Here is a 23,686-nt window from a genome sequence, read left to right as displayed (position 1 = left end):
CAGTCCCAGGAGCATACAGGGCCATGGAGAGATGCTAGAGCCCCTTACATTGTTTGGTTCAGGCAAAATGTGGAGCTGGATTAGCAGAGTGGCTTTAGTAGCACCGAATGACTCTGTGAAGTGAAAGCGTAAATGATTTGTTTTGTTCGTGCTCTTGCGTGATGAGTCGTGTGAGTTATTTAATTTAACACGGTCTTTTTGATGGCTAAATATGTAGGGTTTTAAAAATGTTTTATGTTATTTTCCCACATATTTAACAAAAACAGAATATATATATATATATTTTATAATGTTTAATTTGATAATCATTGTATGTTCCTGGGGCTCCACTCCTCTTACAGTCCAGCTCCAGGCACCAGGATTTCTCTCTTGGACCTATTAACCCCCACCCCACCCTCAGCCAGCTCTGTGTCTCTCCCTCCGCCCTGCAGGCAGGTGAAGCAGCCTTCTGATTCGTTTTCCCTCTGTGTGACTCAGCTTCTTTATGAGAGCAAATAGAGCATCATCAAAGCAGCAGCACCACTGATTTCCTGCCCATCAAGCTTGAGGAGTTTCCCTTTCAATGGAGTTGACTCAACTATCTCCCCTGGCTGAGGAGCATTCTGTCTTTTCCTAGGTTAGAGGTGCTGTAAATATTTACTTTTGTTCTATGAGGATTTTTCTGGTTTTCAGTTGGGGCTTGGAGCATCATGACAAGGAACGGTTGGCTCTATTCGTGTCTGGATGGCTGATCAATAATTGGATGTTTTTACTTACAAATTTTCTGAAAATGCAGTTTTATTTTTTACTATTGGCACAGTTTTCTGACTGATAGGGTGACAAACAAATTGCCTCTTTTGTTGTCTTTCCGCTTGACTTGTTCTGGCTTTTATTGTTTAATTGCTTAACAGTTACCTTGCCATTGTTTTTTACTGAACACTGACTGGCAGATTATCTTGCTCACCGTTCAATTGACTAAGCTATTTTATTTTCTATTCTATCAACCCCAACTGGGTTTTTTTTTTGGTACTTTATATGTGCCTTACTAGCAGCGTGGTTATTTTATACGTAGACTTACTATTTAGCTAAGTGGCTGGGAGTGGCATCAACATTATCATTATCCCCAGGCTTTGTGGCTGTCTGTGATGGTGATAAATGTGAGGAAGGACTTGGAATAAGAGTATAAATAAGAATCAACATATATGAGGGGAAGAAAGGGAGACACAAATCTCAGGGGAGAAAATTGGATTAGGGAGCAAAAGCAGGGGAGACTGTCTGGGGTGGAAGGGTGACGAGAGGAGGCGTGGCAGCAGAGAGAGAGAGTGAGACGAAGAGAGATCAAGAGAAGAGTGGATGCAACCCACACCCTGAGATGCTGTGCTGGCTGAGAGAGGACGAGATGTCGGTTCAGGAGCTGCTACAGAGGGTCGAGTGTGTCATCACTCATGTCGGTAAGTCATCGTATATCTTCTCAGTTTCCCCCCTTTGTCTGTCTGTTCATGTTTCACTCTCAGGTGGATTAATTAGAATAAGAGGAGCGGATGTTTTAAACGGTATCCTCTCATGGGAAATTCTAAGGAGAGCCCGCCTCTTGGAATATACCCTCGTTGTGGTGAAAGATCTTTATCTATAAATCTTTGACTTGTGATTAGGAAGCAGGGCAAATGAAATGGAGGCAGGGAATTTCCATCCTCTCATCAGGACCACTGAGTGAAGAGGGATGCGATGGGCAAGAAGGAACATGTGCCAAAGAGTGTAGCAGAGAAGTCATTGGGTTCAGTTGTGATTTTCAGCAGCAATCAACATCTTTTTTAAATTGATTTTTCATTTCATTCTCATTTTCACTGGCATACATTAACTGTTTCCTTTGATGCGAGTAAATATTACTGAGACCAGGATCTTATTTTCTTGTTTTAATATAAATAATGATGATACATATTCAGTCTTCCATTGATATTGTCCATTTAAGTTTCTGTCTTGTTACCTTTACTCAGTTTTTTCATTGTGCCTTTTATTTCCAGCTCTCCTCTTTGCCCTTCTCTCATAGTAATCACTTCTTTTCCATCCCGAGTTTGTCCTTTCTCTCCCCTCTGTGTGTCCTTCATTCTGCCTTCCATGTAGTTCAGTCCACTCAAACCTTTTTTTCTCCTTGCACTTTTCTCCTCATTCATCCATCATTTTTCATCCTCCTTCTCTCTAATTCCGCATCCGGGTTGTTTCTGGTGTGGAAGTAGGTTAATGTGCCACGCTGGAGACGGTTGCATTGCACAGTATTCTCCATTGCTGCACTGCCTGCACTGCACAGTAGCTAAGAGAATGATGGGTAGGGGGGCGGAGGGCAGCCTGTGAAGAGTGTTACTATGGAAACTGGCTCTGAATTAATTTACTGGAAATCATGCTCACTCAGTATGCTGCCACCAGTGTTTGCAGCACAGATGATTCTGTAAAGGTGTTAATTTAACTGGATATTGTTATATTCTTCACCTGTTTTTAAAAGATTACTTGTTATACCCATTATATAATTGAGAAACTATTGATATTGGTCTCATGCTAACCTGAGTGTAACTTAATTTTAAGTCTGCACTCTGAAGTTAATTGATTTACAGTAGTGTGACTTGTTTCAGTCCAAAAAAGAATGACACGAAACTACAATATGACTCTGTGAACTGATTTATGTCTGCACATCATTAATACACAGACCCAACCATCAATGATCTTTCTATGCAGCTAATTTGTCATTAATAAAATTTGTTCATTATTATTATTTTTTGTTACTTCAGGCCTTTCAGTTCGGTCTTAAAGTTATACATTACTAAAATTTCATAACAAATATTGGATGTCCAGTTAAAGGCCTCTCTCTGTGATTGATGATTACAATTAACCTTAACCCCACTTTTTAGAGGCAAATAAAAGGAATATATATTTTTTTCAAAACAACAAAAACTGCATAGATTCACTCCAAGTACTCCAGTTTTCTCCGATGTGTGTTAGGTTAATCAGTGATTCTAAATTGACAAAAGTGTGAATGTGAGTGTGAATAATTGCCTGTCTATCCGTGTTAGCTTTGCGATGGATGACCAGTATCAGTGTGTGTCCAGTGAAAGCTCAGATGGGCTCCAGTCAAAGGCTGCAGTTTAACAGTCAGTTTACTTAAGAAGGTTCCTAATTGAGTGACGTGAAGCTGGAAGCATCTGTGTGAGAACGATAATAAGAGCTGGATGAATTCTCTAATTAAGTAAATGTGCTGCATTGCTTCATGTATGGTCCCCTTTAGCACTGGACCATCCTTTATGAAAGGTGAGAAAATATTGCTCTCCCACAATTCAAATATGCATTAACAGCTCATGAAAACAAACTTTTAACATTACACTCAAGCTACACAGATTATCATGCAAATTACTGCAGTTTTTTTCTTTTTCATACTGCAACTGCCTAATATGCATTTATACTTCTTTCAATAATTTGTTTAACTGACAACTAAATGAGCATTGTGCTACTTAACAAAATTACTTGGGAGATGCTGAAGCTTTAATAAAGGCAAGACTTAAAGTGAATCACCTCTTCAGCGGGAAGGGAAAGTATGAGTCGATTGCTGAATGAGGCAATTTTTCCTAATACAGCTATTCACTGTTACGACTGGTAGGCTGCTATATTCCAGTGTTGCATAAAAAGCATGTTATCTAAGATGAACCTTTTTGGAATTCATCTACAGGACTCTGTAGTTTCACCACAGCAGGCCCATGTTAATAAATGAGCACTGGATTTCAAAGTTACTATGAAATCGCCATCATTCTATGACTTTATAATATTCTTACCAGGGTAAAGTGAAAGTGATTACCAAAAAATATTGGTGGTCATTTTTTTCACTATTCCTTTATGAGTATAAACAAAACAAACTATAAGGGCTTTTGGTGATGTAATTCCACCTCTGCTTATTGTTATTAAAGGAATGACAGACACTCTCTCTAATTTTCTGTACAGTCATTTTGAAGAGAGCTTGTTGGCTTTTCACCTTTGATATTGTGCAGGCAGCAGGAGGAGGAGAAGCCTCAAATGGCAGAATATAATTGATCAAAAATGGAATCAATTTTCCTTGGTGTGTGTTAGATCAGTAGAGACAGATCATGAGAATGTACTGTACCAATGTTATAAGATGATACTGTTTGACATGAATTGGGTTTCAGAGCATGCAGAAACAGAGGAAGAGCCAAACAGTTTCAGGCAACACTTTCAAACCTTATCTGAACTGGTGATGTCATTATGAGCACATATAGGAGGTGACTAATGTTATGTTAGTCACGTTGCATATTAGCTTGCAGGAGAACCCAGGGATAGTTGTAACGTGGGTCAGTTGTAGCACTTCCAATTTCTCCAATCAGAGCTAAGTGTCAAATGATGTGATTCATCCTGTACATGCCCAATTCATTTCTTCTATCACATGTGAAAAATTAGCACATTTTGGCAAACACAGACAGTTTAAGAAGAAAAAAATTAATTTGTATGCAAAAAAGTATGTTTTTTTATTTCAACTTTATGTTAATTTCTAATAGCATTATCTGCTTTGCAGTTAAACTCATCAAACTTAAATTATGTTATTTGTATGTCTATGGGGATATATTCTGTGTAGGTCTTTAGTGCTAATGTTTTAGCCGTTGGCTGTAATGTTAGCTAGTTCATGGCTATAGGAGTCTGGGTCAGTTGTAACAGCAACAGTCTGGGTTAGTTGTAACAATAATGCAGATGTTACAACTTACCACACTATTACTTTAACTTATATTAAACAAGTTGGGACAATGACACCAGCAGAGAAAGGTTCACTGGTCACCTTTGTATATGCGGTTAATGCCATTGGCAACACAGTTCCTCCAATGTTTGTGTTCCCACGTTATGCAGACCACTTTGTCAGAGATGGGCCAGTAGGAAATACTGGTAGTGGAAATAAATCAGGATGGGTGCAAGAAACAGATTTCCTCATCTTTCTGAAGCACTTTGCAAACCACACCAAGGTAAGCCATGAAAAAAGTAATTCTTCTCATGGATGTTCAAAAGCTAGATTTCTGCATTCTGTCACACACACACACACACAGCTACATAAATAGTTCTAAGTGCATTCAGGTGTTGAATAAAAACGATTACATGTTAAGATTTTGTCAGTTTTTTCACCCACGGATATGTTACAACTAATCCAGGCTATGGGGTCAATTGTAACGTTTCACTCTTTGTGTCTGAGACCACACCATGCAATGAGTAATTGTGCTGCAGAGAAAATAGCTGTACTATTTAATAGCAGATATATGTAAATACTTTGCATTACATTTTGAATCCACTACCTTAAAAGAGCTCCAAGCTACAGACAGAAATGTCAAACGTTATGTTACAACTATCCCCTGTTTCCCCTACACAATTCCCAGTTGTTTTAATTATGAGTTATCTTGCCAACAAAATGCCGACCTGTTATGGATCTGTGATTCCTCTTCTCGGTTGAAGTCTTTTCTACATAACTGAGAAAATGTAAATCTTATTGGATGACTGTTGTACACAGCTATCTGTCACATGTCAAATAAATAAATTAAAAACATTTATAAAATCGGAAAGGATTAAATAGAGTTAGGTGAAGTCATTTGGGTATACCTCCTGGTCTACCTCCAGGTGTTTTGGGCTTGATTGAACTTGAAGAGACTATGGAGCAGGCCCAGGACATGCTGAAGAGATTATGTCTTCTGAGTAGCTTCTTAATGCCTCGCTTTGCCCCCTTAAAAAAGCTAGGTGGTCTGTAGTGTGTGTATGAAAATCGCTATATATCATTTATGATATTGTATTGAGTTTATGGTGCTAGGTTAGATGTTTATCCTTACAGCTTGGAACTCAAATCATAATGTGGTCATATATGTCGTTTGGTATAAGATACAACAGGGCAGAATTAGCAGTATTGTTGCCTGGCCTTTTGCTTGCTGCATTGTATCTTTCTGGAGATTCATCTAACATTACACTACCAGTTTTCTGTATTTGACAGCGTTCACATCTTACATGTCTTCAGAGGTCCGCTACTGAAATCTCAACTGCAGCCTATTGATAGCAGCTCAGGATTTGTAATATTATTCAGAGGCCTCCTGCCTGAAACCCCTGTCACCCACCCAAGCTTCCAAACAGCGCCAACCTTTGTAGTGATGACGTTAGCACTGTATTCTCTCTGCTTCCTCTTCCTGTATATGATACAGGAGTGGAGGTGGGGAGGGGAGGCACACCATATCCTTTGGAAAGTGTCTTTCTTTCTGTCTGCTGGACAGAGGCCAGCTGAACGGTCCTGCTCACAACAATAGAGCTGAACAATAGCACAGGAGAACTTTCACAGTTTGGCCTAATTTTTTTACAGAACAATTTTTAAGAGGATAAATGCTGAGCAGGTCAAATGAGCCAAGGTCAAGTGGTCTGGTCACAGTTTCAGTGTTGACTACAGGGCAAACTCGTTGATACAACTACTGTTTTCCTTTTAGTTTTTCATTTTGAAAACTTCAGTTGGCTGGCAAGATACTTGATAAATTTTGAAAGGTATTCCTGTAATCACAGTGTTCCTTGGAAACGCTCATCAGGACATGTGAATCATTTCATAGTTTCACTTTTAGTTTTTTGCAGTTTATCAGGAACGCTAACTGTTTTGCTTTCCTTGAAAGTTCTGAAATGATTTCACCAATAACTTAACTGGTAAACACACCGAGTGAAAGCTTGTTTTTTATGCTAACAATAAAGTGCTAAAGAGAACAGAAAACAACATCTGTTCCTTTTCGATCTGGGACTGGTGGGAATGCCATGTTCATCAATTATTCAGATTGCTCTAGTGCCTGGTCTGAAACGTCAGTACTCAGTAATGTGTGGAAATGTCCGTCTTGTGCATCCTGGACTGTCACTTTAAGATAGTTTGCTTGCGTCATTTCAAGTCTATGGTGATTTTCTGGTTCCAGTAGGAGAAGGTCATTGTGAGTGAGCTAGCCAAGGCCTGCAGTGACATAATCCATGATGTCAGCGGTTAGAACAGTAGTTGACCAAAAATAGACTTTTTTTTTAATGGACCAACAGAATAAAAGCTCTATTCTTTTTGTTGAAATAGTTTTGAAAAATGCAATTCCTACAGGCTGCTCTAACTGATATACATGCAGCTCATGTAACCCTAGCTAACACTTTCAAACACGAGTGGAGAAAGATTCAGGCTGATGCGTGAACTGTCTGAATGGAAATACTGTATAAGGCTAGACTGTAACACCAGAAGTTTCTGAGAAAAGTCATTTTAAGAGTAACTTATGTGAACTAGATGTTAAATAACACAGTAAGTAAGAAACTTGGTTACATTTTAGTAAAAAAATATTTCTCCTCCACAAACTGTCCAGTCACACAACACAAAAAGAACCAAGACAACTGATTTACAATACCCCAGAACTTTTTTGTCGCGTGTCCTTTAATGAAGAGTCCTGTAGTCGTGTGGAAAGGACAAACATTTCTGAGAGGCTGAGGTCACTGACAGATATTGGCTGTTGCTGATGACTGTAGTTGTCTTGGTCGCAGCTGATTAGCACTCAGTGGTTTTTCTCATCTTCATGTGTGAAAAGAGAATTAAAGGAAAGGAATTAAACAGGTACAATTTAGTACGATAAAACCTCAAATACAAGTAATGTGTCACGCCAAATTGCAGTAATGCATCCTCCTCAGTCACCTTAAATATTATATTTTCATGTATTTTTATATGGAATGAAAAGTTTTAACAGTCAGAAAATATCAACATTTAACCTAAAAGAAAAAGTCTGATAAACTGCCAAAACTATTGTCTGCAAGGAATATTTATTATATATCACATACATTCTGTAACACACTTATTAGACTATTTGGACACACGCGCCACAGCCTTGACCCACTTTTTGGACACAACCCAACATATGTGCATGTAAATATTCGCCATCTTACTATTTTATATCTTCTTAACATTTTTTAACTAAGAAATTAAAAGTATCCGAGAAGAGGTGGAGGGAAAACACTTATTGATGGATAACCAACATCATACAGTTTTTTCTCTTCTGAATAATGTAGTCGATGCAACTATATGCATCTTTGACTCTGAGTGTGACCAAAACCTATCTAATTGTGCTGTTTTACATACATGATCAGTTCAAAGTCTAAAGCTTTGTCTATAGATAGGGCGTGGCAGCCATCTCACACGCATCCATAACTAGTGAAGAAACAATGTGGAGAAGCCTTATAAATCATTTGAGAGGAGGGGGCATAAAAGAAGCAGGACGGGGGGAAAGGAAAGCTGGGAGTAAACATGGAAGGATGCAGAGGAGAAGGGAAGTCCCCGCTGCCTGATGAGAGTATTGTTGAGGATATTTGTGTAAACTGTGGTAAGAACTGAGCAGCTAAGCCGGTCACAAGGCTGCCAGGAGAGGCTCAACCCCCCTCTTTGACGAAAACACGAACATCAGCACACACATATCCATACCTCTCTGCCGTTTCTTGCTACTCTTACACACAAAATGACAAGGACTGGGCCTGAAGTACCGAGGAAAACCAGACAGCCCTGAGGAGTGGACTGTAGTATCACCAGATCTTTGTATGTGTGTGTTGCTGTGGACATTGGACTGGATGTTGGTTTAGCGGTGTGGCTCAGCCCCTCCTGTACACTGTGTCACAGAAAGATCAGCAGCAACATGGGATCAGTAATATGTAAGTGACTGTCATATCGACTGTAGTGACTGTGTTATAGGTGTGTGTGCTATATAGCTTTGACTTAATCCGTACTCAGTAAAAAAGAGCTTTAAAGGGTCAAAGCCTATAATAATGCTGCTTCCTTAGTACCACCTTGTCAATGGTAGTGATGGTCATACACACGAGTCTGTAGTGGTTTGTCAGGAGTGGGAGTGAAATGGACCTGCAGCTTATTAATACAGTTTTGTGTGGTAAAGTGTTAGTCTATCCCATGTGTTTGATCTTGTGAAATATAAAATACAAGCAGGTAAGCTACATTATTGTACATGCTAACATTTTCATACATGGTGGCGGCACGAACACAGTTTAACAAAGTGCAGATTTCTCAGTTTTTGCTTATTGTGACATGATAATAATAACACATGAGAAACTAATGTAAAACACTGATTGTGAGACTGCATAGAGATGGAAGAGGGCAAAATAACTTAAATGGGCACCTGAATAATAATAGCTTATGCAGTGGTGAGGAGTTATTGAAAGAGTCAATTTAACTATAACAGAAGGTGCAGAAGCTCTATTTGAAAAATTAGCTGAAAAATATGTTTTGATTTGATTTGATTTGATTTTATTGATTAGCATTCAAATATCTCAGTGAACAGAACAAGGATTATCTGAGGTCACTGGTGCTTCTGTGATTCTCGCTCAATCAATAGTCCTGTTATAAGCTTAAGAATTTGCTAGCAGAAGATTCCTCCTGAAGTCCAGTACCTAAAGCATCCACAAAGAAGGGCTAGATCAACTATTAAGGATGAAACAGGAAGCATGCATGGATATCACAGGCAGATACCCACAGAACGAACATAAAGTGTGCATCTTGGGCAGTAAAGGAGAGAATAAAGGGAACAGCAAGCCTCTCCAGGGGAATTAAAGGAGCTGGCTGACATCAAGAGAACCAACATCAATTTTTCAAAAAGGCCAACAGAGATACTCGACTCATAACTGCACATGAAAAAGGTATTAAGGTTAAGGTCCTGTAGAACTTCAGTTTTTAGACTGAAAAGAAAGCGTTCCAGATACAGCTGACTGACAAAGGACAGCAGAGACCAGTTATGACAGTCAGAGGAAAGGGTAACCTTAGTGAAAGCTAAAATCCTCACAGGCAGGTGTGACAGGCTCTGTCATTTGTAATTTAAATTTGACCATTGGACCTTAAAATACAAGATGAAATTCAAATTATTTGAGATGCAAATTTATCATGTAATCTAAATACGCATCAAAAGCATTGCGGTTTTGCAAAAGAATTTGTCCTCAAAAACACACTACAAAAAAAAAGAAATGCAGTTCACATCCAGCAATGATGTGCTGGTCCTGGTGTTTCTACACAAGAAAAGGAAGAAACAGGGATTCTGGGTTCATCCAGTTCTCAACAGAAGGCAACAGCAGGGAGAATCTAATGGTTTAATCCAAGAGTTGAAGTTGAATCACAGCTGCTTTCATGCATTTGCAGGATGTTAGTCGGGCAGTTTGATTGCTTGTTGGCAGAGTTGGGATCACATCTGAGGAGACAGAGAAATTATTTTACAGATAGATCGGGAGCAGTGTCGAGCTGTATGTGTGAGATAAAACAATCTTATTTTACAATTTGCATATTTGATTGCATCACCACTAGATAATGCTCCAGCTGGTTAAATCTGTTTATTTGCATGTGAAAAATCTGAAAAACTGAGCTGAGAAATGATTTCATTTCAATCATTTCATTTGGTAATGAAGTGAGATAAGGTATTTTGAATGTCTCTCATTATTATGAATTCTCAAACAAAACAAACAAACAAACAAACAAACAAACAAACAAACAAACAAACAAACAAACAAACAAACAAACAAACAAACAAACAAACAAACAAACAAACAAACAAACAAACAAACAAACAAACAAACAAACAAAAATGCCAACATTTAAAAAAGGTCTGTTTTTCTTTGATTCTGTACTCACAAACTAATTTCAGGTAATTCACTTGCCAGAAATAAAGCACCATACAGCAAACCTTTAAATGAGATGCTTATGGGATTTTAGCCACCTCCAAAAAAACTTCTTTTATTTTATTTAGTGCCTTGAAAAGTTACATGAGCTGATTTTTATCTGGGTAAAAACTATAAAAGATTAAGTACAGTGTGTACCTGAATAGAGTTCACTGCTGTAATCCACTTCTACGATAGCTTAAAATAAGACTTCAGTGGGTAGAGCTTTTTTCACCATATAAATAAGCTGTTTTCTCACATGCATTTCAGTTCAGAACTATTTTAGACATTTCAAGGCAGTGCTCTAAGTGTCAGAATAAGTCCTTTCAGGCATTACATGGTTTTTACTAAAATTCTGTATAATGTCAGACGGAGCCTACGCAAGAATAGATCAGGTCATTCTGAGCTAGAGAATGTCTACACTCTTCCTGGTGCCATCCCTTGCCTATACCAAGCAGCATATTTCCAGTAGAGAATACATGTGCAGATAATCCCCAGCTGTGTGTTGCATGTGAAAAAAGACTATTTTTGACAATGTCTCAAAATGATTCTCTTGACTTTATCATAAGTTGGTGATTGTGTTTAAAAGGTTTGCAGTATATTGTCACATTAGAGCAAGAGCACAGGTGTGACCGAAAATATTACACCTACATGTCATGTGGGTAAGCAGCCAGGATGTTGATGTTTTGCATACTGGCTCACTGGAAACAATACTGTATTTCTCCACAGTATCCTTTTTTATTTGTATTTTTGTTGTTAATTATTTCACAAAATTACACAAAATCTCTCAAAATTAGGAGAGAAGTGTACAGGGTAGAAAAGAACCTCTAATAGAGTCTACATAGAGTGTAAACTCCCTCCTTCACAGCAGGTCTGTGATTGTAACAGGTGTGGGTGTATGCAAATGACCTGTAATAGGCTTTACCCTGTAGCAGAGATTATGACAGAGAGCCAGAAACAGACATAGACAGAAGTAGAGAGGTCACAGGTATCTTGTGGGCTGTACAGGGACATGCAACAAACAGGTCCAGCAGCACAGCGGCATAGAAAACAAAAAGTGTGTATTTGTGTGTGTAACAGACAGGAGAAGCATTAGACAAACATGGATCACCCCCCGCTTCTCTGACAGAGTCAGTGGGGAGGCAGGACAGGTAGATACCATAGAAAAGAATATACATGCAGTACAACCATGTAAGATTCAGTTTATTCTGACTACAAACAGAATCTTGAGGAAGGCTGTTACATCAGACCTTTGGATCTTGCTTTACAAGTTGTGGTAAATATGGACGTTTATGGATCTTATTCCACTGTACGGATCTCCATTGCTGAGATGGAATCTTACTACAGCTTCCTGGAGGTGTGTCAGGAGACTGAATCAGCCATACTAGGAAGTATGTAAATCCTCTATGCACCATTACATTCTTCTCTCAACCCTTTTAATATGTTACCTTTACACTGCTATACAATTTTGGTTCAATACAGCTTTGGAAGTGATTAGAAATTTGGGCACTATAGCACTAATAATTTAGCTTGAAAGAAGCAAAATTACTTTGACAAGCAACAATGTAAAATATGTTTTGACTGCAGCTTATAAAGTATGACTCTGTGTGTATGAGACAGCTGCGCAGAAGCAGCAGAAAACACAGAAATTCAGTTGCTGTTTGGTCCTAGTCAATAAAATCTTAATGTCTTTATTAATAACAAAAAATAATTTTACACTGTTATTGTTGCTGACTCATGTTGTAGTTGCTCATATCAATCCTGCTGTTATAGCCTGTTTATTCAATTCTAGATGATGATGAAACCTGTAAACAGATGTAAGCAACAAAAGCTTCAGATCACATTGAAAGAAGTTGGAAATGAAGCTTGTTTGTTGCCGTCAGCGGTTTTAGGAACCTTCCTATAGAACAGCTAATGTTAGCATACTAGCATGTTGGTAATTAATTTCATTTATAATCTTTAGTAAGTTTGTACAAAAAAAGAGAACTGTTCTGAAAATATGGCTGTTTGGAGTGCGTAAGCTTTGCTGCAATTTCTTAATAAACTTTGTACAAATTAAAGTTCTACTAGAAGAATCGATACTTTGCTGAAGTTATTTGATCATGCTGCAGGTTATGCTCCTAAAAATGGTTCTATGTGAATTGTTGGGTTTCATATTTTCACCAGACTGTGTAGAATCCTCTATGTCTCTAATGAATGGGGCGTTCTAACCTATTCAAACGTGACAGTGTGCAGTAGTGTTCACAGTTTTAACACACAAAAAGATGTATCTAAAGAAAATTTTACTTTTCTGATGAAACAATTTGACATTGATTAAAGCAGCACCAAATGAACTTCGATTGAGGATTTTTAATTCAAATTATCATGCAAAATATATAAAAAGTGATGATTAATACAAGACACAAACAAAAAGTGAACAGAGGTGTTAAAATCCAACAAAGAGTGAGAACAACAAGTAAAACTTAAACTTTAATATGTAAATGACCATTATTGTCGTAATCCTAATAGCAATGAAAATGTACAAGTGTACAAGATAAATCCATTTTCAGCTAATAGGAGTTCCCTAATTGAAAAATGAATGCACACACCAAGAAAAAAGCTTTATAGTTTCGTTTAGATGAACTGTTCTGGCTGAAGAGTTCATCGTTCTGTTGTTAGAATATGTGCAGGTTCTTTTTTCTCTGTCTAATATCCTTGATTATATGGCACAGAAAGAAAGAAATGAGCTCCAGTATCTATTGTTTTTTTGTTGCCATTAGTCTTCCTATGCAGATTTTTTTGGACCTTATCACAGAGATATTAAGAAACAGTTTCTGCCTTTCCAGTTTATTAGGTTTTTTTTTTCTTTGCTTGCTGCCAAGGCAACCAATATGGGATCTTTACATTTTGAAGCTGGTCATTAAAATTGATTTTTGAATGATAGGAAGCATGTTTGTTCATGCAGAACTCTTTAACATTGGCTTTAACATCCTACTTGTTGGTTGAAACCTGTGATTTACAGTAGCAACAGAGATGTTTCTGTGCTCCCATTACTCAACATGTGTGCTGACTGATGGACAAACATCAGAGTGCTTTGTTTTGTCAGTCGCTGTCAAGTCCAAGATCAAGACCAAGCATGCTCGTATTTATGGCAACAACAACAAAGACGGCTACATACCAAATGCATATAGAAATGCAGACGTTGCAAGATGCCCCAGTGTTCATGGTTAAAAACAGGATCAGGCTTGTGACTCATTATTAGCAGTCCACATTTCATGAGGTGATAATGATATTCATTGGGATAATGTATGTGTGTGTCAGGGAATGAGAAACAGAGAAGTGTTATCAGCGGATCTGTCACTGGACATCCTCTGATTGTTTTCTTGTGCTGACGCCTTCTTCCTGAGAACCAATAGGAAGCCCCCCCTTCACCTAGACCTTGAGGAACAACAACCCAAAAATAACACTGGCTCTGCATCATAATTGTGTATTTGTGTTTGTATATGAAAAAATCTGTTTTGTGTGCTCCCTGTATCTGAGATTGACAGAGATCAAAGAGAGATAGGAAGCTGTCTTAAGAGAGTGTTTGATAAACTTCTGCATGTTTTCACATGTGATATAAAACCTTTTATTAATGGAAACAAATTCTTACATATCATATGTTTTTCATCAAAGACGTGCAGGTATATTAAAATTAGTTTGTTGCATATTCACTGTTTGGCAAACATTTTAAATTGGAAACCACTATAAAGTCTGTAATGAGCAGATCTTCACAAATTAATGTGGTTACAGCATGAACTTAAAGAAGCAGGGGCAGCCCACTACTTCCACTTAAAAACGGTAGCTGCGAGTATAATGTGGGTCTACTCCAAACACACTGAACTCATTCATGAGACCGCTGTTATCCTGCTTCATGCTGTTAATAGAGACTCTAGTCTATGTAACATTCCGAGTTCACATCACTGCTAAGAATTACACAATTTAACATCATGCAATTACCAGATAAAATCCAGGTTTCATTTTCACCTCTCTGTCTTTCCATTCTCTCGATCACCATGTGCGCATCATTTTTCTCCACTTGTCCCTGCACAGATACTTTTTTTTTGTCATTTTGCCTAGAAAACATTTAAACATTGCATCAGTAAATTAAAATTATAATAACAGTACAGTAAATATTCTGCTTGGCTGAAAAGAAATGTTTCCCTTTGCTTATGTTTATTCTGATATATTCATTGTTGCAAAGCAAGTTTTTATGCAATCTCTTCCCCTTTTTGAGCAAATTAACTGAACTTTAATCATATACTATATATAAAAGATGACTATAACAATTCAGTCACTGATAGGTTTGTGGAGTGTCAATTTTTCAACTTTGATACTTTCATGTGTACAGTATATATTTAAATGCGTGCAACATAAGGGATTGAAATATTGTGATCTTTGGGAACTGACTCACATTTGGAATAAACTCCAAGTGCCCATTTCCAAAGTTGCAGTGTTTGGCACTTCATTACTTACAGTGTTGGGAAGGTTACTTTTAAAATGTAATCCACTACAGATTACAGAATACATGCCCCAAAATGTATTTTGTAAAGTATTCTGTTACGTTACTCAATGAGAGTAATGTATTCTGAATACTTTGGATTACTTAATATTCTATCCTGCTTTTTACAACTACATGAATGTACTATTGCTGTGTGATTTATTATTATTACTGAAGGTTACTTGCCATACCAATACCAACTAGATTTTTAATTCTTAATATAAAATGAGTAACAGTAGGGTGGACATTAGGTAAGGCTGCACTTTTTGCAGCGATCTTGTATAGAAAACTAAATAAACAGGTCCGCGGCTCCGAACCGTAGTAAAGGGACCTCTGGCTAATACGTCGGGTTCATGTCGGGCTTGTAGCCGAAAACTAGCTTTACTTTGTTGTCTGGGTCGACTATGCTAGCGAGAGACAGAGAGAGGCGTTGAAAGGCTGCTCCAACGGGACTTATTGTTTCGGAGGTAAAGACAAACACAGTGTACAGTTGACTCTTAATAGTTTACTTACAACTGGGCTTGTCAGGCACTCTTTTTGGCTGCAGTGGTTATATTATATTGACATGCTTCCATGTCCCGTTTCTTCTCGGTGACATTTCGTACTTTTCGACTCTTTTTCTCCCTCCTTTGCTCACAGACACATAACGGGTATGGCAGTCCATTCTCCCTGCCCATGAGGCTACATTCTTTAGGGCTATGCCTGTAACAACCTGCCTATTGCCTTCATATTAAATCATTTTGTGAATATTTTTTTTAAAATGTTTCTTCACGTCATTATGCAAGCCGCAAGTAGAGGTGACATGGGCCGCGAGATTGAGACACAGGCATTAGAGCCTCTTAATGCGTGTCTTGTTTAGGTTTCCACCGGTGGGGAAACCAAAAATAGAGAGGGCATAGCCTAACATATGAAACAGGAAAATACGGCCATGTAATCCATTCATTTCAACAAAGTAACTGTATTCTGAATACCACCCTTTTAAACGGTAACTGTAACGCAACACAGTTACTCACATTTTGTATTTTAAATACGTAACGGCGGTACATGTATTCCGTTACTCCCCAACACTGATTACTTATTTCCTTTCTAACCTGCTTCATTTGAACACTTTCCTTTTTTCCCCTTCTTTTTTTTTCAGAATCAACATAAAGCCGAGGCTAGCATGTATCACAATCTGAATGAATCTGAATCTGACTGTGCTGCTTTTTCACTTCCTTGCTCAGACTTCTTGTTTTTGAGAACCTTTGTACAATGTGGAAGAATCATGAACGCACACACACAAATGACATGCCTGGGAATGCAGTAATGTTTATCCACTTGTAGGAAGTAGGTCACAAAATACATGTAACAACTGAACAGGCATTGTGCTGAAAACAATGTGTACAAGTTCACATGTGCACTTGTTTATGTGTGCACGTGCAGTTTTTATGTTCCTGCTGTATGTGGATGTCAGTATGTCACTTCCGTGTTTTCTCTTTGTGTCTGCCGCATCGATCTCTGTGTACATGCATGCATCGATCCGTCCATTGTCTTCTACTTCATCTGCTTATCCAGTGCATTGTTTCAGGATTGATACCAAGATTGAGATTACTTCATTACAGATTGTTAAGTTAAAATGCACATTAGAATAAACTAAAACACATCATCTCGTCCACATCTGCCCCTGATCACCAAACCTGCAGTCTTTCATCAAGTGTCCTCTCTGCTCCACCTCAGTCCACATTCCTTCGCCTCACATTTACAGAGATTAGTTCTCCACACTCTGGACTCTCTAGTAAGTTCCCCACTGCTTAGAACAGCCAGCAACCCTCGAGGTTCTCCACACGTTTGGGCAGACACTCCCAGCTCTGCCCCGCTGTGCTCCAGCTCAAAATCACAACCTCATTCCATCAGTAGTTATTCATTTTTCATCTAATACAGTCCCATAAGTGTTTATTTAACAAACAAATCTAGTTAGCTCTGGCTTGTGTAATAGCAGTATTTCATTCATTTTCATAAATTGAATTAAAAATGTAGCTCTCAAAATGGATTATAGAAACATCAAAAAAAATTTCAGCCATATGTTTAGAAGTTTGATTGTAACAGCTACCAACTCAACACAAGTAAAAGTTATTGCTTTACTCGTGTAAAACTATATCTAGAGTTTAACAGTGAACACTACAGTTAATTGAACACCTAATTTCTCTGTGAATAGATATGGCAAACCAGACATTCATGTTTCTAGGAAGGCAACAAAAACAACTGTCCGAAATGCTGAGTGTATAAATACAACCAATACTGCGCTGAAAGATCAGGGTCAAAAAATCTTTTTAGTGTCAGATTACTCTTGAGTGGAATCAAGCAAAAGAGGTATTTCAGTAATAATGTTTACTTCCACATGTTGTCCACATTTGGCAGCCCAACATAACTCAGGACTCATAAAAGAGACACAGACATAACAGCACAAAGATTCTGTGGCAGGAACATGGAGCCTGCAAAAATGAAGCACACATGATCAGGGCAACATGCATACACACACTCTGTCTCTCTGACACACACACACACACACACACACACACACACACACACACACACACACACACACACACACACACACACACACACACACACACACACACACAGCTGCAGCTCCACTCTATATTTTCCTCTGTGTTCCTCCTTCTGTCTCTTTCTTCTGACGTACGCTCCCACCCCGTCCTCTCTCTGTGGCTTCTTATAGGCTGCTCACTGCTCATAGCTGAGCTGTTTTACTACAGCTGGAGCTGGAAAAACTGACCACAGGCAAACCTAACAACAGTAACACACAAACAGTTCCGGGACTGCTCCGGCTCTGTGTGTGAGTGCGTGTGACTGAAATGCAAGAAAAGAGAGAGAGACGGAGATTTGTTCGTCTGGATGTCTGGAACAGCCTGAGATGATGATGAGGAGGATAATGAAGAAGAAGCAGCTGCTGTTGACAGACCGGGGTTTTGTTACTGGATGTCTGACTGGGTTTGGATACTATGAGTTTATTGTCATTTGATGGGATTGCTGGTCTTTCTTGGAGGATTTACTTTTTCTCCTGCGTGTGTGCTCCTGCCAGGAAGGTCTTGAGATGAAAAGCATCAAAAACATAATAGGTAATTTTCACACACACTGGACGCCTTACAGGATTAGTATTTGTCTGCACTTTGCCACTTTACTCCTCTCAGAATCAGCCATTGGATTCTCTTCTTCAGTATTCAAAACTTTTTGATTTGTAGGTTTGTAGCTTGAACCTATTCGCTGGAACGCTCAAGACAATTTAATTACACAGCAAAAGCAAGACACAAGTAGGCAAAGTTCTTTGTGTTACTCATGCATGAGGGAGGCCTGCCTGGAGCCAAGTGTCGTTCCACCCACTTGACCTCCGTCAGACTCTCAGCCAGGTTCCCCACAGCACTCCTTTTATTGTGGTTACATGAATATGCATAGGTTCATTAACATATGACGTTTCATATAGGTATACATGTGGACAAAGAATACCTTGTCGGTGTGTGTCGTGTAAGTGTGTGTGTGTGTGGGGGGGGGGGGGGGGGACCCTGTGAAGACTCCCCAATGCTGGTGCCAGGAGTCTAGCGGTACATCTGAACAATAGGCTCTTATACTTAACCAGATACAGAGTAGGTGTCCTCCTATACCATAAACCAGTAAGAGCAGATATAACCTCTCTCCTGACCTTAAGACGTGTGTGCATGCCAGAGTGCTCTGGGAGGCACACAGAGTCTCCACAGACTGCTAAGGAGCAAACCTCTACCAACATGACATTGATGATAAAACTCTAAGCATATATGAGTAAATATTTCTAAGCATAAATGACAATCAACAATATAAACCTAACATTTGGAGAATAGACCCTGTAGCTTTTCAGAAAAAACATTCTTTTCTGTAAATCATAGGTTCAGTGATGCCAAAAAAAGGTGCTAATGCTTAAGGCATTTTATTTTAAGATTAGAGGAGCTACAAAGTGGTTTTACCTGGAACACTGACAGCTGCAATTCCAGGGCTCCATGGTGCTGTAAGCTCACAGGAAAATCAAAGAGAGTGGAGGAACATAACAGAAAAAAAAATTCCTGGTGAGTTCTAAGAAATACCAAAAACAAGCTGCACACACACTAGATTATTTTATAAACTGACTGTGGCGAGGCTGGCACTACACACTGCAACTTAAGAAAGCACATGCAGGAAGGCTAAACACAAGCGAAACACAAGACTTAATCAATTTGAAAGAATAAAGAGAAATATACAACTAAATCCACATTAATGCCTTTAAAACACCACTTCTCCTTACTACTTTGGCATGCAGCTTATTCCAAGATAATTTTAATGCTTTTATGCATCTCCTCTCTCTTAATGTTGACTCTGGACAATCAATGATCTTGAGGACAGGACTCGATGGAGGTCGGAGCAGAACTGCTTTTTTTATTGAAGAAGATAGTTTTTGTGACTCTGACAGTTTGGTGTTACTTTTCAGACACCTTCTTGGTAAATGCACAATGGAAAAGAATCTAAAGTTCCTAAAACAACAGTATTCTACAGTAATGTAGACATTATTAAAAAACAAAGCCTGAAGAATTAGAATCTCCTCAGTCCGATTCTTTTGAACTAATAATTATTAAAAGGTGGTGTAGTTATTCTAAAGACATTTTGGAAAGTTAGTATATTCAGTTTGTCCATTACAACATACATTTATGAAACAGGTGCTAAAAGGTGGGTTTGATTCCCAAGTCTCAGGCCAGTATCAAAATATTAATGACTATATTTGGCTATCCATAGGTACTCTAGTCCTTTGTTTCTGAAAGATAGGAGCAGAGTCACTAAACAGCTGTGCTAAGCTGTACTGATCTTTAAGATCTGTAATGGATATATAAAGAAGAAATGTGAATATCCTCATAGATTCCTCCTGGGAATCTAGCAAAGAGGTGGTTCATTATTATTAGGCAGCCCAACGCATTAATCATAAAAAAAGGCGAACATAACAGCACACAACATGGAGTGTGCAAAACGAAACACACATGACTGTGGTGACAATGTGTGAGAGCATGCTGTTTAATCCCTTTCAGAGCAGATGGATTAGGGTCACAGCCTAGGTGTGTATATTCTAGCAGTGTGTGATAGTGTTGGCTCCATATTTTTGTGGCTGTGTGAGAAATTACTGGCCACCTTTTGGGTACACTGAAACTCCTTCACTCAGTGCTGTGATCACTTTCATGTCTTTTTGGTATTTTAACAAGAATTGTTAACATTTAACATAGTTTAGATATGTTAGTGGACAGAAGCCATTTTGTCTGTAATCAAGGCTTTAATGACATGAATTACACTGGACAAGTCCTTTCCAGACAAAGTCAAGCTTGTCTTTTCCTGCTTTGGTAAGACCTCTGGGTCTGTGTGACCATAGCTGATCAAACAAAAGTGCATAGTCAGGGGATCTTACAAAAAATACTGCTTGGAATGGGGAAATATTTCTAAAACATTTTAGCTAGCAGTGGGATTTACTAGTGACATGTGCAGTGCTCATGATGACCTGGAACTGGATGAGGGGTTAGGAAAATAAATGGATGTTTTATCCATAGACTGTATATGAAAAGTGGAGATAGCTTAAAAAACAGTGAGTTCAGTACAGAAGTGCTTTGGAGCTGCGTTCTTCTACAGGCCAGCAGGGGGCGACTCAGTTTGTTTGCAAAAGAAAGTCTACGGAAAAAACAGGTCCTGCGATCTGTTATATCTTCACTCCGGGTTACTAGTATAACAATGATACTCGGACCACGACGTAACTTGAGGTATTTATTATAACGGCATAACTTAACATGGAGCTAGCCCGAGCGACAGCCTAAAGCTGGTTTCCCATAATGCCTCTGGGCATGACCGCTACGGGTCCTGTTATAACCCAAAATACACAACATCTCCTCCCCTCTTACAAAGGATGTACTACGAAATAAACAGGTGATCTACTCACAAACTTCAGTCTTCACTGGCACATGACAGTAATAGCCTCACAAACATTTCACCTCTTATTAACTGTAAGGTTACAATACCAACTCTTTTAATTGCTATCTTGGGGAGTGAGGGTGGACTACCTCAACCTCCCCCATGACCCATGGGGATTATTCTGCCTCGTTCATTTGGGTCAGGTGCCATCTAATAACTCAGACGAACAGGAGGCCGCCGCTCTCTGTTGGGGTATCGGCGGTCTGTGGTAACGTCAGTCTGTGTGCTCTCTTGTGGAGCCTTTGTTCCTGACACCGAAGATGCCTCAGTCTCTCTTACAGTCTCATTTACAGGTGGAACTACTGTTCCTGATGTGGTGGAGTTCTCTACTTGTGTGTGTGAAAGGGCTGACGAGTCGATGAATGCATTTCCAAGATCTCCGCAAGTCCCTGCTGCAGACACTGGTGCGGACCAGAGTAGCTGATCCACGTGTCTTCTCCACACTCCATCGGCCACCTGAACTGTATATGAAACTGGACCAGTTTGAGCAATGACAGTTGCAGGAACCTACTTGTGTACTCCTCGGTAGTTCCTGGCCTGCACTGACTCGCCGGTGCTGAAGACTCTGTCCTTGACCTTTTGACCCCTGTACCTGATTTGTTTCTCTTGTTGTTTTTGTACAGTGTCCTTCACAGTTGAGGGTTTCAAAAGATCAAAGGTAGTGCGGAGATCTCTTTTGAACATTGCGTTGGCAGGAGATGTCCTTGTGGTAGCATGTGGACTATTCCGGTAGTTAAGCAGAAACTTGTGCAGTCTCTGATGCAGTGCTCCTTGGCCTTGTGATGTTTTCAGTGCATGTTTCATTGTCTGAACAAACCTTTCTGCAAGACCATTCGTTGCAGGATGGTATGGAGCTGACATAATGTGCTGCACTCCATTAGCCTGTAGGAAAGCCTCTATTTCCTGTGAAACCAGTTGAGGTCCATTGTCAGAGACTATCTGAGTAGGAGATCCAAACCTACTAAACATTTCTCCTAGAGCTTCTATGGTCTTTTCAGTGGTGGCTGATTTCATTATGGTCACTTCAGGCCATTTACTGTGTGCATCAACAGCTACAAGAAACATTTTGTCCTCGTATGGACCTGCAAAGTCAATGTGTACCCAATGCCATGGCTCCTGTGGGAACTCCCAGGGATGAAGAGGAGCAAGTGGTGGGTTGTTCCGGACCATCTGACACGAAGAGCAGTTCTTAGCAATCTCCTCAATCTGTTTGTCCATATTTGGCCACCAAAAATAGCTTCTCGCTATTTCCTTCATTCTCACTATTCCACTATGTCCTGCATGCAGTTGCTTCAACAGTTTTGGTCGCAGTGACATGGGAATGATGACTCTCCTCCCCCACAGCAAACATCCCGCCTGAACAGGAAGCTCCGCCCGCTTTCCCAGGAAAGCCTTCAGGTCTACACCCTTACTTGCAGGCAGACCCTTAATGATCCAGTCCAGCACTGCTGCCAACACAGGGTCATTTCTGGACGCCTTTTTCATCTGCACAGCCGAAACAGGTGCTGTCCCTACCTCCCTGAAGTAGAGGATCTCAACTGTGTCAGAGACGGGTTTTTTAACAGGAAGGGGTAACCTGGACAACCCGTCTGCATTGCAATGAGACTCCGATTTGCGATACTTGATGTCATAAGAATGTCCTGACAATATCAACGCCCACCTCTGGAGACGTGAAGCAGCAAGAGATGGAATCCCTGTATAGGGTCCCAGGATGGTTGTGAGAGGCCTATGGTCAGTAAACAGTGTAAACTTCCTACCGTACAGGTACTGGTGGAATTTCCGAACACCGAATACAATGCTCAGCGCCTCTCGTTCCAGCTGAGCATAGTTGGACTCTGCTGTGTTTAATGTCCTTGATGCGAATGCAATTGGCCTTTCTTCGCCATTTGGGAGAATGTGGGAAATCACTGCCCCCACCCCATAGGGAGAAGCATCACAAGCAAGCTGAATTGGGAACTTGGGATTGAAGTGGGTTAGCACCTCAGATGCAGTCAGTGAATCCTTTGCCTTTTGAAAGGCCTCTTGGCAGCTTGCTGTCCACTCCCATGTTTCTTCCTTGCGTAGCAGGTTGTGCAGTGGTTTCAGGAGTGATGCCAAGTTGGGTATGAACCGTCCGTAGTAGTTCAACAGCCCTAAGAAAGACTTTAACTGACTGACATGTCGTGGTGGGGGTGCATCCACGATTGCTGTGATCTTCGAAGGTGCAGTGTGAAGTCCATTTGCATCAATCACGTGCCCTAGATATTCCACAGATGACTGAAAAAAGTCACATTTCTCCTTACGGACTCTCAATCCGTATTCCTTCAGCCTCTGAAGGGTCGCATCCAAGTTGCGCAGATGCTCTTCATCATCTGCTCCTGTACACAGGATATCATCCAGACAGCATTGCACACCAGGTAATCCGCTCAGGATTTGATCAATCGCTCGTTGAAACAATGCTGGAGCTTATGTGATGCCAAAAGGCAACCTGCA

The 23,686-nt window shown here is 39.6% G+C and overlaps 1 protein-coding gene across 5 annotated transcripts in view; it reads left to right on the top strand.

Moving 5' to 3' along the window:
* The first annotated feature begins 1,220 nt into the window (after positions 1–1,220).
* The window catches only part of mcf2l2 (MCF.2 cell line derived transforming sequence-like 2), a 107,547-nt gene continuing 85,081 nt past the window's right edge, over positions 1,221–23,686 (top strand). For 4 of the 5 annotated variants that reach the window (XM_080297627.1, XM_080297626.1, XM_026158159.2 and 1 more), the window contains exon 1: positions 11,820–12,080. In XM_080297627.1, the coding sequence (XP_080153753.1) occupies positions 11,972–12,080 (109 nt within the window). In that variant the 5' untranslated portion in view covers positions 11,820–11,971. Of the gene's footprint in view, positions 1,431–11,819; positions 12,081–23,686 lie in introns of those variants that run through there. The other variant, XM_026158153.2, reaches the window with a different exon arrangement.

This window comes from Astatotilapia calliptera, chromosome 23 (assembly GCF_964374335.1).
Source record: "Astatotilapia calliptera chromosome 23, fAstCal68.1, whole genome shotgun sequence".
NCBI classification, from domain to species: Eukaryota; Metazoa; Chordata; class Actinopteri; order Cichliformes; family Cichlidae; genus Astatotilapia; species Astatotilapia calliptera.
The sequence above is the reverse complement of the archived record's forward strand: the minus strand, read 5'-3'. Positions and strand labels throughout refer to the sequence as shown.